This window comes from Antennarius striatus, chromosome 17 (assembly GCF_040054535.1).
Source record: "Antennarius striatus isolate MH-2024 chromosome 17, ASM4005453v1, whole genome shotgun sequence".
In the NCBI taxonomy this organism is placed as follows: Eukaryota; Metazoa; Chordata; class Actinopteri; order Lophiiformes; family Antennariidae; genus Antennarius; species Antennarius striatus.
The window spans coordinates 533,930-547,500 of NC_090792.1; the positions used below are offsets into that span (position 1 = coordinate 533,930).

General features: G+C 45.4%; 1 protein-coding gene across 3 annotated transcripts in view; it reads left to right on the plus strand.

Annotated features, from left to right (window-relative positions):
* Positions 1-13,571, plus strand: part of eipr1 (EARP complex and GARP complex interacting protein 1) — a 75,222-nt gene that overhangs the window by 55,043 nt on the left and 6,608 nt on the right. For all 3 annotated transcript variants that reach the window (XM_068339693.1, XM_068339695.1, XM_068339694.1), the window contains 2 exons: positions 8,822-8,989; positions 12,949-13,116. In XM_068339693.1, coding sequence (XP_068195794.1) covers positions 8,822-8,989; positions 12,949-13,116 — 336 coding nt within the window. The remainder of the gene's footprint in view (positions 1-8,821; positions 8,990-12,948; positions 13,117-13,571) is intronic.

The window sequence follows — 13,571 nt, forward strand, 5'->3', positions numbered from 1 at the left end:
TCCATCCATCATCCATCATCCGTCCATCATCCATCCGGCATCCATCATCAGTCCATCATCCATCCATCCATCCATCATCCATCCGTCATCCATCCATCATCGGTCCATCATCCATCCATCATCCATCCATCATCCATCCATCATCCATCCATCATCCGTCCATCATCCATCCGGCATTCATCATCGGTCCATCATCCATCATCCATCCATCATCCATCCGTCATCCATCCATCATCCATCCATCATCCGTCCGTCATCCATCCATCATCCATCCATCATCCGTCCATCATCCATCCATCATCCGTCCGTCATCCATCCATCATCCATCCATCATCCGTCCATCATCCATCCGGCATCCATCATCGGTCCATCATCCATCCATCATCCATCCGTCATCCATCCGTCATCCATCCATCATCCGTCCATCATCCGTCCATCATCCGTCCATCATCCGTCCATCATCCATCCATCATCCGTCCATCATCCATCCATCATCCGTCCGTCATCCATCCATCATCCATCCATCATCCGTCCATCATCCATCCGGCATCCATCATCGGTCCATCATCCATCCATCATCCATCCGTCATCCATCCGTCATCCATCCATCATCCGTCCATCATCCGTCCATCATCCGTCCATCATCCGTCCATCATCCATCCATCATCCGTCCATCATCCGTCCATCATCCATCCATCATCCATCCTTTCCCCACTAACTACCCGTTTGGTGGTGATAACGGTTCATCTCTACTTCTTCATGATGAGCATCATGATGTTAGGAAGAACTGATCCCTTACCTTAATGTATGGGTACCCCCCTGTGTCCCCCTCCCTCTCCCTGCCTTCCTCTTCCTCCCCCCTCCCTCTCCCTGCCTTCCTCTTCCTCCCTCCTCCCTCTCGCTGCCTTCCTCTTCCTCCCCCCTCCCTCTCCCTGCCTTCCTCTTCCTCCCCCTCCCTCTCCCTGCCTTCCTCTTCCTCCCCCTCCCTCTCCCTGCCTTCCTCTTCCTCCCCCCTCCCTCTCCCTGCCTTCCTCTTCCTCCCCCCTCCCTCTCCCTGCCTTCCTCTTCCTCCCCCCTCCCTCTCCCTGCCTTCCTCTTCCTCCCCCCTCCCTCTCCCTGCCTTCCTCTTCCTCCCCCCTCCCTCTCCCTGCCTTCCTCTTCCTCCCCCCTCCCTCTCCCTGCCTTCCTCTTCCTCCCCCCTCCCTCTCCCTGCCAGCTCCGTCTCAAAGCCCGGCTTTAATTTTGATCAGCGATGAAATGATTGCTCTCCTCTTTCGATTTTTCTTCTCTCTCCCTCCTCCCCACATCAGTTGTCATAGAAACAGAGACTGTGTGTGTGTGTGTGTGTGTGTGTGTGTGTGTGTGTGTGTGTGTGTGTGTGTGTGTGTGTGTGTGTGTGTGAGAGTGTGCGTGTGCCTGTGCGTGCACACACACAAGCGAGCGTCTGTGTTCCAGTCGATCCCTTCAGTGGAGCGATTTATCACCCAGACTACGCCAGCAGGGCATTGTGTGTGTGTGTGTGTGTGTGTGTGTGTGTGTATGTGTGTGTGTACCTGCCCCCCCCCCGTTCTTCACCTATATCTCCTGTATTTACACACACAACGGTATTTTTAGAAGCATGTTTTTTCCCAGTTTTATGTTTTTATCTGTGAGTGCCTAACCGTGTGTGTAATGGGTCCCCTGTCCCCTCATCAGCCCATCACACACACACACACACACACACACACACACACACACACACACACACTGGGATTGAGTGTGTTTGGTGGCTTAGGCAGACCACAGCTCTAATCCTCTGCTCTCGTGCAAACACAAACACACACTCGCTCACACACACAAGTCCCAGGTCTGACCTGAGGGAGTGTATGCACGAGTGTGTGTTCATGGGGGGGTTGGCTCAAAGACACCAGAGCAGGAAAGAGTGATGCTAACCCAATTTCCTGCTCCATTTCCTTTTTTCACTCGGTGGGTGCGTCCCATTCCGCAGCGCACCGAGGTGAACACCAGTCGCCCTGCAGCCGGGGCCACGCCCTCCTCCACGTGCTCACACCAGCTAAAGTCACACTAATGTCTCTATTGTCAGCTAAAAATCCAAATCAAGTCAGGCTAGAGGTGCGATGTGATGCTACTGAAGTCCTCCCAGAAACAGACGGGGTGTTTAAAATGAAGCGGGGCGTCGGGTCGCCTCGAAGCACACAGTCACTCCCATGTGTGAAGGGCATTGGTTCAGTTCCTCCATAAGGCCATGTCTTCTCTTTCTCCTGCGTTTCCTGTCTTCTCTCCATCTTTCTCTGTCATTTAATCATTTATATGAAGTCATTGTGTAAAAATATGAAGATGTGTGAGAAACCTGACTGGGACTTTCTGCTGTTCTGTAGGTACCCAGAAATACCTGTATTATTAAGACAATAATACAGGTTTACCTCACCTGTCATTAGTCAGTTATAAGTAAATCACCTTGTCTAAACTGAATGTAACCACTCAGTTCTGTACTGTACTTTAGTTATGAATACATTTAAAAAATATTTGGTTAAAAAAATCAATTGTAATCTCACATTTTTTTAATGTGGGACAGAAAAGATCTAAATTTATGAATACAATTTGGTGATTACATTCATTATTTATGAATAAATGATGGAATAAAAGCTTAAAACAAAAGGTTATAAAACAAATACAAAGTTCTTTTTGGACAGCTGACGTATAATAGAGAATGATGGAACTGGAAGCGACATAAGCTGAGGTTTACTGTTTGGATGAATATGAGGTCAGTGGACCTAACAGAAACATTTTATATTTATAGTAGAGAAACATTAGATCGGTGTATTTCTGGTTACAGTGGGGGCTTGGTGCTACTGGGTTATTGTTTCTGACTCCATGACTGGAGTGTTCCTCAGAGTAATGGTCTGGAGGACGCTCTTCTTGGGTGCTTGTTTTTGCATAGTGAGTTCTGTGGTTTTATCCAGACTAGTGGAGATGGAACAGGTTATGTGATCTGGTTGCAGTGATGGATCATGGATCAAACTGTTTGTCTTTGTACTGGTGCTGATTCTGATACAGCAGCTGGTATCATTACAGTACTTTCCTCTGTGATGACATCAGGACTGTCAGGCGGCTGGAGTCCTTACAGGGAACCATACAGGGAAGATGTGCAGATTCCACACAGTAGAGTCCTGGGACCATCATGCCGTCAAGAGTAGCGTTCATCTTCCCAGTAGGTTTGTTAGACAGGACAGTGGAATGTGAAGCCTTGTCTACCAATGGGAGAAGAACAGGAAAAACCAGTCGTTGACTATTCTGTTCAAAAGCAGCGTTTTATCTGTTCCGTTTCCTAAAGAGGGGTCTTCTGCAGATGGAATGACAGGTGGATAGTTGGAGATCCCAGCTGCACCAGTTTTCCTGTTAGTCTCCTGTGACGCCCAGTGGGTCCTGCTGCTCCTTCAGGAGAAGGTCTGATAAATGTCCTGCACAAAGTGCAGAGAGGAGCACTAAAGGCGACTGCTGCAGCGTGGTCTGTGATTCAACATTGATTATTTACTTGTGCCAGGCGATGAGCTGACCTTTAGAGTACCCCCTCATCCAGCTGAGAGACTTCAGCAGAACCCGTGACCCACAAGACGGACGAACGGCTGTAGACGATGTGGTTGAATATACACTTAACGGAGGAGGACATACGTGTTTGATCCCCCACTGAGTTTCAAAGTTTTCATTATAAGAAGTATATGAGCAGTTCTGATTTAAAAAAATTAAATGAAAAATATTTTTACATATATATACAGTATATATATTCAGTATGTGTATATATATATGTATATATATATGTATACATATATATACAGTATATATGTGTGTGTATATATATTATTGATTACAAATTATTGATTAAAAATAAAATAAAAAGCACATTACAGTTAAAGCATAAGAACAATAAAGAGAATAATTTTTACCTTTGTGGTGGTGAGCAGTTGGCATACGTGAATGTTGGAGAGGGAGAGGAGGAGGAGGAAGGATGTTACTGCGTTTGTTTCACGTTCGACTTCCACATTTTGTTTGACTTCTAAGACGAAAAAATTCAGAATTTTTTGGTCGAATCCAATTTGTTTGATGTCTAAAGCGTTCGAAAACCAAGGTTTGCCTGTGTGTGTGTGTATATATACAGTATATGTATCTCGTGGATTGCGGGGTGCTGGAGCCCCTTCCAGGGGACGTTCTGGGCGCGATGCAGATCAAAGTAATCAAACATAAGGTGCTGCGTTGGACTGTTGATGACTAGGAAGTGCATCAGTGCATCAGGTCCACTCAGTGTGGGGGAACACCTCAGTGGATTAAAGCTGGGTCTAGGCTCTACACCCCCAGGATAAAATCCATTCAGCAGAGGTAGAGAAGTAAAAACCAGTGGGGGGATGATCCCCTCTTCCTCTTCAGCAAATCACCCCCCGTATATAGTGTAAAAAGTATATTATTGCTCATATCAAGTTACTACACACACCTTGATAAGGCTAAGGCGAACTGATGTGTGGAAATCGTGAGTGTTGTGGATCCTAAACCGCATAGCATTAGCATATGCATAGATTTTTAAATATTTATAATCGTCAGACTAATTCAGTAATTCAATACTGATTTTTTTGTGATCAAACAACATAAGAGAAAGTAAATACCAAACGTAAATCCAAAAACGTGCTTGTGGATACTAAGCTTGTGTTTGGAAAAATGCAGCACAAAAATATCCAGAAATTGAAAATCCTTAATCACCATAGGGACGAGGAAGTTCTGACAGGGATCAGATTTTGTGCACATGCATAATAATGAGAGCAAACCGCATATGAATTTATGTGTGCTTATTTTTTCAGAATCAGTCATTTAGTTCCTGCGTGTATGCTGAATCAATGCTCCATGAAAACAAGCTCTGCTTGTTATCTGACATTTCCTGTCAGGCTCTATGTGCAGACGCCAAGGCCAAGTCAACGCAGTGACAGCCTGAGCAAACAGTCACACACACACGGTCACACACACGGTCACACACACACGGTCACACACACGGTCACACACACACGGTCACACACACACGGTCACACACACACGGTCACACACACACGGTCACACACACTCCCTGAGCTGTACTGACCTAATTGAAGCCCAGTGGTCCGCCCCAGGTCGTTCTCCTATACATCCTTTATTTTAATGAGGTTTTTAATTAGCATGTTAATTGCCTAATGTGATCAGCAGGGTGACTAGCTAGCTGGCTAGCTGTGCTTGGCTTCCAGCTGGGCAGTAACACCCAGGCTTTCCGCTCTGCTGGGCAGAACGCTGCCAAGTTGAGCTAGCTAGGCTAGCCTGGAGAGGATGTGGTGCTGAGGAAAACAAGTATTGCTCTCGTGTGTCATTTACAGCGGAGGCAAAGCTTTGCTGCCAGTTAATTACCGTATTATTGAAGAAGGTTTGCATTCTCTGACCCCCGGATGATGGACTGCCTTCTGCTTTCATTTAGAAAGTATCAGGAGAATTCAAAGGAAAGAAGGTAGTGTTAGCAGTGAGTCACTCATGTATACCTCTGCATGTCGTAATGTTATTTCAGACGTGTACTGGTTATGCATTAATAGGAAGTTTCGCATTATATTGCTGGTTATTTGCTGTTTTACAAGCCTAAATGAATTTTGTGAATCGAGTTCCCGTGGAAACATCTCAAAGAGACAAAGACATCAAAACAATATAGAAATGATCACACGGTTATACATATACACAGATCTGACATGATATCACATGACATGCTAGTCTGTGATGCCCGCAATGGCATGGTGTTGCAGTGGGTGGCGCTATAGCCTCACACTAAACGGTTCGGGGTTTGATTCCTTCCTGTGTGGGTTGTGTGTCCTTCCCCTGTGGTGAGTGTGTGTGAATGCTTTGTCTTTGGTGTGGCCCTGAATGTGCCGGCGACACATTGGGGGTGTACCCCTCCTCTCGCCAGTAGTCAGCTGGGAGGTTCCAGCAGCATCTGTCACAGGATTGGGAGGAAAGCGGCTGAAGACAAGACGATTGTGTCATCTGGTCTGATGATATAAGTGTGATCATGTCGTACGTTATTGTATCATATTGTACTGTATGCTACATACATGGACTCTATGATGCTATTGTAAATTAGTTGGGTGTCCCAACATACCCTCGGGGGTGTTCATTGAAGCTGAGAGCTGGGGAAAGAGCACTCATCCCTGGGGGGGAGCCAGTCCCGCGTTCCCCAGCCTCACCTGCGTCCTCCGTTCTGACAGGAAGTGTGAAATCACTGACAGGTGGAGGCGGGCGTCACAATCTTGGTGAGTTTGGAGCTGAGGTCTTCTGAGACGCTTGTGTTAAATGTGGAGCTGAACTCCACCAGTTGGATCTGCTGCTAGTCAGTCAGGCTTTCCACGTGATGAACGTCACCTAACCTGTTTGTCCTTCAGGCAAACTGGGTCCAGCTGGGGGGTTCTGACCTGAAAACTATTTAACATTCAATTCTAAGTTCATAGGAATAGAATAGAAAGTTTGTCTCCCTCTTTTCATTCTTCTGGGGAGACTTTCTGCCAGGTTTAGGTCTGTGTCTGGGGAGTTTTTGAGCATTCATCCAGAAGAGCATCTTTGAGGTCCTGCGCTGGTGGGGGTCAAGAAGACCTGGTTCTGCTTCAGTGTGTCCCAAAGGTGTTGAGTGGAGCTGATGTCACAGTGCTAGCCCACTCCAGTTGTTCACACCAGACTCACCAAACCGTGTCTAAATGGACGTCACTTTGTGCACTGGATTCCATCCAGCTTTGCCCAGGCAGGTCCCATTCCGAGGGGGCTCTCAGGTCAGCTACATTCACAGGACTGTCTTCCTGCAGGTGGGTGAAGCATGAACAAAGACACTGTCGCAGTGAGATAACTTCATGATGTGTGATTCAAGGACATCTACTCCAGACCTCCTTCGGTGCAACAATCATCTTGAGAGTTATCAAAGATGACAGTGATTAACAACACAATGAGGAGGATTGTTGTATTCACAAATAATGGAGCATGATGATTAAATGTATGGTTTATCCATGGGGTGTGTGTATCACATACAGTAGTACTTCAAGATTTCTGTGCCTGAGCTCCTTAATCAAACAGATTGTCCTCATTCACAATAACATTTTATTATTTTAAACTATTCCAAGCTTGTAAAAAAGCCTCAAACCCCCAAATTGTGAAGGAAACCGACGGAGCGACGCCTCGTGTCATTCATATGAAGGATTAACATGGTTTCAGTTGGTGTCAAAAAATAGTTAAAATAGTTAAAAAATAGTGACATCTTAGAGTTAAGTGACCAACACTCCTGTTTCTGGATCCTGAGTTCAGGTGTGTGTCAGTGGGGGGGTGCAGGTCAGTGTGTGATGTGGAGCTCAGAGAGGGGTGGGTGTGAAGGTTAGCACCATCATCAGACTCTGATGCACCAAACATGTGATGTGTGGTGGTGTCTAATGTTTGGTGTGTCCAGAATGCTGCCACTGATCAGGCCTCGTCTGTGACTGCAGTTCATCGTGGATGTTGAACAGTTCTTTAGATTAAAGTAAAAAGAACTTCACCTTCATGCCTCTGTTAAGGTCTGTCATGTTTGAAAAACATGTATGTTGACACGCTGCTGTTCCAGTGACCTGGGTTGGGGCAATTTGTTCACTGGGGAACCTTTCTCGCCTCTCGCCTGTAATTTCTTTTATCAGTGTAATTATTCATGAATTGATAGTTTCTTTAGTTACACACCCATTTGAGGCCAGGACCAGTACATCCAGGATATTGTATGTACACCCTGGTGTGGTTTTAAAAGGATCTTCCTCATACCACGGCATGGACTGTAAATATACTGCATTATTCTCTATAGCACAGTTTGTGACTATTATTTGAAAAAGTATACATTCTGAATTTATTTCACTGTCACTTTATCTTGATATATGTGTGACGAGATGTTTAATCAGTTTATCACTGAGCCACTGTCTCTGGTGCACAGGATACGTACTGCACTGCAGCTTTTCTGAGCCTTCTTACTCAAACAGCTCATTTAATCTGGATATAAGGTGACGTTTTGGACAAATTCAGAAAACTGAATTTGTGACCATTATGGTTGATGTTGTGCTCTTGAAGGCGCTAGTATTATATAAATGCATAAAGTTAAGTCACGATTGTTAATAAAGAAGAAGCAAATAAAAGATTATGCAGTACATGAACCAGTAGACAAAGAGAGGAGATCAGGTGAAGTGGAGACAATGTGCAGCCGATGAAAGGAGATGGAGGTGGCTGGAAAGATGAAAAGAGACGCATCGCTTCTCTCTTCCTCTGTCAAGTTATTCTGTTAGCTTCAGTCGAGCAGGAAGTCAAGGCTGGACCGTTATGAGACTCACCTTTATGATTTACCTCCACCGCTGTCAGCTCCTTTATTGAGCCTGGCCTCCACCGGCACACCTGACAGAGAAGACTTTGATTTACCTGAGAACGTTCTACCTGGTGTGGACCCCATGAATCAGTCTGTTTGACTCACTGTCTCTCTCTCTCTCTCTCTCTCTCTCTGTCTCTCTCTCTCTCTCTCTCTGTCTCTCTCTCTCTCTCTCTCTCTCTCTCTCTGTCTGTCTCTCTGTTTCTGTCTCTCTCTCTCTCTCTCTGTCTCTCTCTCTCTCTCTCTCTCTGTCTGTCTCTCTCTGTCTCTCTCTGTCTCTCTGTCTGTCTGTCTGTCTCTCAGCATGTCTTACCCTTTGATTGATTGCTTCTCATCCTCTCTTCCCCTTTCCTGTCTTTTGTCCTCCTCCTGATCACCTCCTGACCCCCCCCATGTGACTCTCCCCTCCAGTCAGATCTACTGTATTGAGAGCGCCCATGGTCAGCTGGTGCGTGACCTCGACTTCAACCCCAACCGTCAGTACTACCTGGCCAGCTGTGGAGACGACTGCAAGGTCAAGTTCTGGGACGTCCGTAATGTTCAGGAGCCCGTCAAGACGCTGGAGGAGCACTCTCACTGGTAGGTGGACTGTTGGGGGTCCAGGGGGGTTCAGGCCTGGGTGTGTGTATCGGGTCCTCAATCTACAGTTCACGTTTTGATGCTAGCAACTATCTATTTATCCCTGAAGGACTTATTTAATCCCATGTTTTGTTCCAATATCACAAATATTCAATTTTGTACCGATATGGATGACTGACATTGATAAAGGTCCTGGCAGCTCGTATTATGGGCTAACATTCAGCATCCCATGATAATCCTAGGGACTGTAGATTTGTCTCAACAGGAAATACACAGTTGGACTTAATGATGACTAAACATATTTAACCCAAATGCAGTGAAATAGAGAACAGACAATGTGTGTAATGTTCAAACTGTCACACTATTGTTTTTATAGATGTAGTCTCATCCTGAATTTGTTGCCTGCGATTCGTTTTTAGGTTACAATAGGGTTGTGTTTACCTTGTGTTATGTCACACTGTCTCATATCAGCACTGAGAAAGTGTTTGAGAAGTGATGACACTCAGTTTTAAGGTGGAATTCTGGATCATTTTTCCTTGAAATCTTCTGTTCCTCAACAGTGTAGATTTTCAAAATTGACACCTCGCAAAACACCAAATCTTTGGCAGTGCGGGACAGTCTTCCTTACAGTCTTGTTCCTGATACCTTTTTCTCTGAAGCCATGCTCATGAAAGGCAGCAGGATGTGGCTGCATTGTCGTGTTTGATTAAGAAGGGGTGTCCTTGAAAAAACATCTAGTTGGCAGCATTTCTCTTTCCAGTACCTGTATGTTCTGTTCAGCTTTAATGGAGCCTTCAGAGATGTGCAGGTTAGTCATGCCATGTGCTCTAAGGCCCTCAGACCACCACAGGTGTGTTTGTTAACCTAACGCCGGCATTAATGTGTGTGGTAATGTTTGCTGTAGCCCCTGGTGTTTGAAACGTGAACTCCTCGGTCCAAAAGACACTTTCACACTTATGTATCAATCACTTGTTTCTGAGTAATTTTTATCCACCTCTAGGCAAAACTAATACAATTAATACTGATACACTCACATGTTCTAAACCAATGATCCACCAGAGAGCCAATGAGGAGACAGAAGAACCTAAGACTTCAAAGAAAGAAAGCTCCAAAACACCTTATCAATTTATGTTGTTGTATTTGTCCACCACACCTTAAGGCTCTTCTGTGAAAATATTGTCTGAACCGGACCAAAAGAGGCCGGGGACCACTTCTCTGAACACATCAAGTACACTTTAATCACATCAAAAATATTACGTGATAGTCAGATTCTGCTTTGTGCGCCTAAATGTAAAAAGAAAATAATTTATCTTTATGATAATAAAAGAAACTACAATCAGACGAAGAACCGATGTCCACTCAGGGACGTTGGCTGTTTGGCCGCTTTGCTCAGAACAAAATCAGTCACTACATCAAAATGTCTGCACTCCTCTTTTAACTAGTGGGACAATAAAATGTTGTGTGTGAAATGTAGACCCTTACCCCATCCCACCAATAAGACACATTAACAGGTCTGTAGGGTTATAGCTTGTTTTTAGCTTACTGCCTACCTGACCTGACCTACTGAGAGGTGGTCAACACATCTGTTAGGATGAGATCTGATCCAAACATTCGCCGGCTAGTAGGCTTGTTTCTATTGGCCACCTGGTTGTTCCTCACAGGACATAGCGAAACAATTTCAACATGGTGCAAAGGCGTAGCTTCAGAACAATTAAAAGCTGCAGGCCCTACAAAGCAACCAGTCAAAACTCTCCCGGTAGAAATCTAAAAGTTCGCCGTTTCACCAATAGAAGCAGCAAACATTTAGATTTCTAAATGTTAAAAAATATTTTTATGAAGTCTTTCTGTAAATTTAACATGAACTTTTATTCTAACTTGTCTCTTTGTAACATGAACATCTTGCTGTAATTGTGGTGCAGCAGGTTTGACCGTGACTCTGTCCATTCCCATTCAGTAGGGCTAGAACCGTCAGCTGGTCACATGAATGACACCTAGAATGCTTTTATTTCTAAATATTATATCCAAATACTCATAAAATTACAAGATTCCATAAATGTTCAGTGTATTTGTTGTAAGCAAAAATCTCAGCATTACAATAAAACTTAACTGCTCCCCCACTTCCTGTTAGCGTCCTCTCTAGCAGCACTGGCACATCACCAGTGTGACAGACTGGCTACCTTTGATTGGAGCAGGAACAGCCAGCTGGTAGTCGGCGCTAACCAGCCTTGAACATGTGCCGTGCTAAATACCACCAGGGGTAAGAAATGAAATGCTGGTTTGTTTAATGTGGGTGGACCACGTGGGAGCAGAGTTAAAGTCGTGGGTTTGGTAGAAATGGAGCTGCTGGGTTTGGAGGAATTTTAATCCACCAGGGAATCAACCTTTATTCCATAGCAGATTTTTAAAGGGACACTCCCATTTTTAAATGTGACCCAGCAGTGTTATAAAACCCCAGTTCCCCCCCAAACATGTGGGGAGTCATGATATTTCATTGTGAAATTGAATTCATGAGAAAGATTACCAAAATTGTTGAAAGGGTGATTAATCATTTCATTAAATTTTACAACATGAGCGTGAACGTAAGCAAGCGTTTCTTGTGTCTAATATAATTATGCTGCATTTGCATAAATGGAAAAAGGCCTTTTACGCAGCATTTAAGTGTAATTCAGGAAAACTCCCGAACAATAATAATAAACACCATGATAACTCCTTCGCTCCACTGTTGATTGGTTTCTGCTTTTATTAATGGCTTTATTTCCTAACTAATGAAATGCCCAAATTACTGCTGCTGCAATAAAAGGCAGTAATATACTAATTACTAATTAAATAGGCAGCTACTCATTTTGTCAGGGAGGGTTGAATCCCTGTGGGGGGAACGCTGCCAAGTCCTGCTCAAGGTTGTCTTCTGTGAAGCTTTAGGCGCCGTGAGGAGCTCAACACGGTGTGTGTGTGTGTGTGTGTGTGTGTGTGTGTGTGTGTGTGTGTGTGTGTGTGTGTGTGTGTGTGTGTGTGTGTGTGTGTGTGTGTGTGTGTGTGTGTGTGTGTGTGTGTGTGTGTGTGTGTGTGTGTGTGTGTGTGTGTGTGTGTGTGTACGTACATGGGAGACACTCCAGTGTGAGCTGAATAAATGATGAGTGTGTCTTAGAGTCAAACTGGGCTCCTGCACCAGTCCTCACCTGATGAAAGCAGACACACACACACACACACACACACAGACACACACACAGACACACACACACACACACACACACACACACACAGACACGTGTATGGCTTCATGCGTGCTCCTGCACGCGCTGGTGCGGCGTTATCGCCAAAAGAAAGATAGACTTGGCAAACGTATCCATAACGGTAGGTAGGTGCAGATGGGATCTCTTCTGATACGAGATAAGTGTGTGTGTGTGTGTGTGTGTGTGTGTGTGTGTGTGTATGTTGACGTGCTCTATTTTCAGAGAGCAGCCAGGATATGGCCTGGGGGCTGCTGGGGGTATCGGGGACTATTTTTTCAGCAGAGAAGCGGATTAGGGGAGCGGGGGGAACAGCGTGGCCGAGGCTGATTTCCTGTCAACAGCCTTGGTTATCCCTCAATTCCTCCCCGTGAGGGGAGCGGGACCGCTGTGCCTCAGGCTTAGAGAGAGAAGCTAAGGCAGGAGTAGTGAAGACCTGGAACGAAACTACAGTCAAAGCAGCATCACGAGGGTTCTGATGGTCGTCTGGTTGTTTGAACTGAAGCACCGACGAATGAAAGTCACTGTTGGCTCCAGAACACGGACGTGATGGGTGTGTACGGTGGTGAATGCTGCTGTGAGGAGTCTATTTTATGTGAAAGCAGTAGAGTCAGACCAGATCAGTGGAGCACAGATGTGTTTGATGCAGCCACACGTGTAAAACACACCCCGCCCCCTCCGTTCCACGCTGTTTGCCTGATGTCAACGCGCTCTGGTGTTGTTCTGGTGCAGGGTGTGGAGCGTCCGCTACAACCACAGCCACGACCAGCTGGTGCTGACCGCCAGCAGCGACAGCCGCCTCATCCTGTCCAACATGGTGTCCATCTCCTCCGAGCCGTTCGGGCACCTGGTGGACGATGATGAGCTCAGCGAGGGGGAGGACACCCACCAGGAGGACAAGTAAGAGGAACTTCTACTTATCTGTGTTGGAGTTGTTCAAAGATGCTCTGGATGGAGTGTTACCTTCACTATGATAGGTCATCACTATCACAGGTTCCTCCAGACAGAGTGTTTCCTCTGCTGGTGGAACAAAACAGACATTTAGCCCAAGAATGATGGATTCATTTACCCTTACATCTACAGTATATACCCTTATTACCCTTTAATTTTGGGCACACGTACCAAAATCCAGTACAAAGGTACTGGTACCAGTTCACAAAGTGAGGGGACCCCCAGTCCTGCTCAGAAGCTGTTGCAATAAAGGATTTAGAGTTTGAACTATCCAAAGTAGTCAGAAATCCTGGAGGAGCTCCCTGAGTCCTAGTTTCAGGAGCGTTGCTTCAGGAGAGTCGTATATATTCACAAACACTTAGAATGCAAGAGGAAAGTCGTTTGAAATGGAGTGCTACTTTATT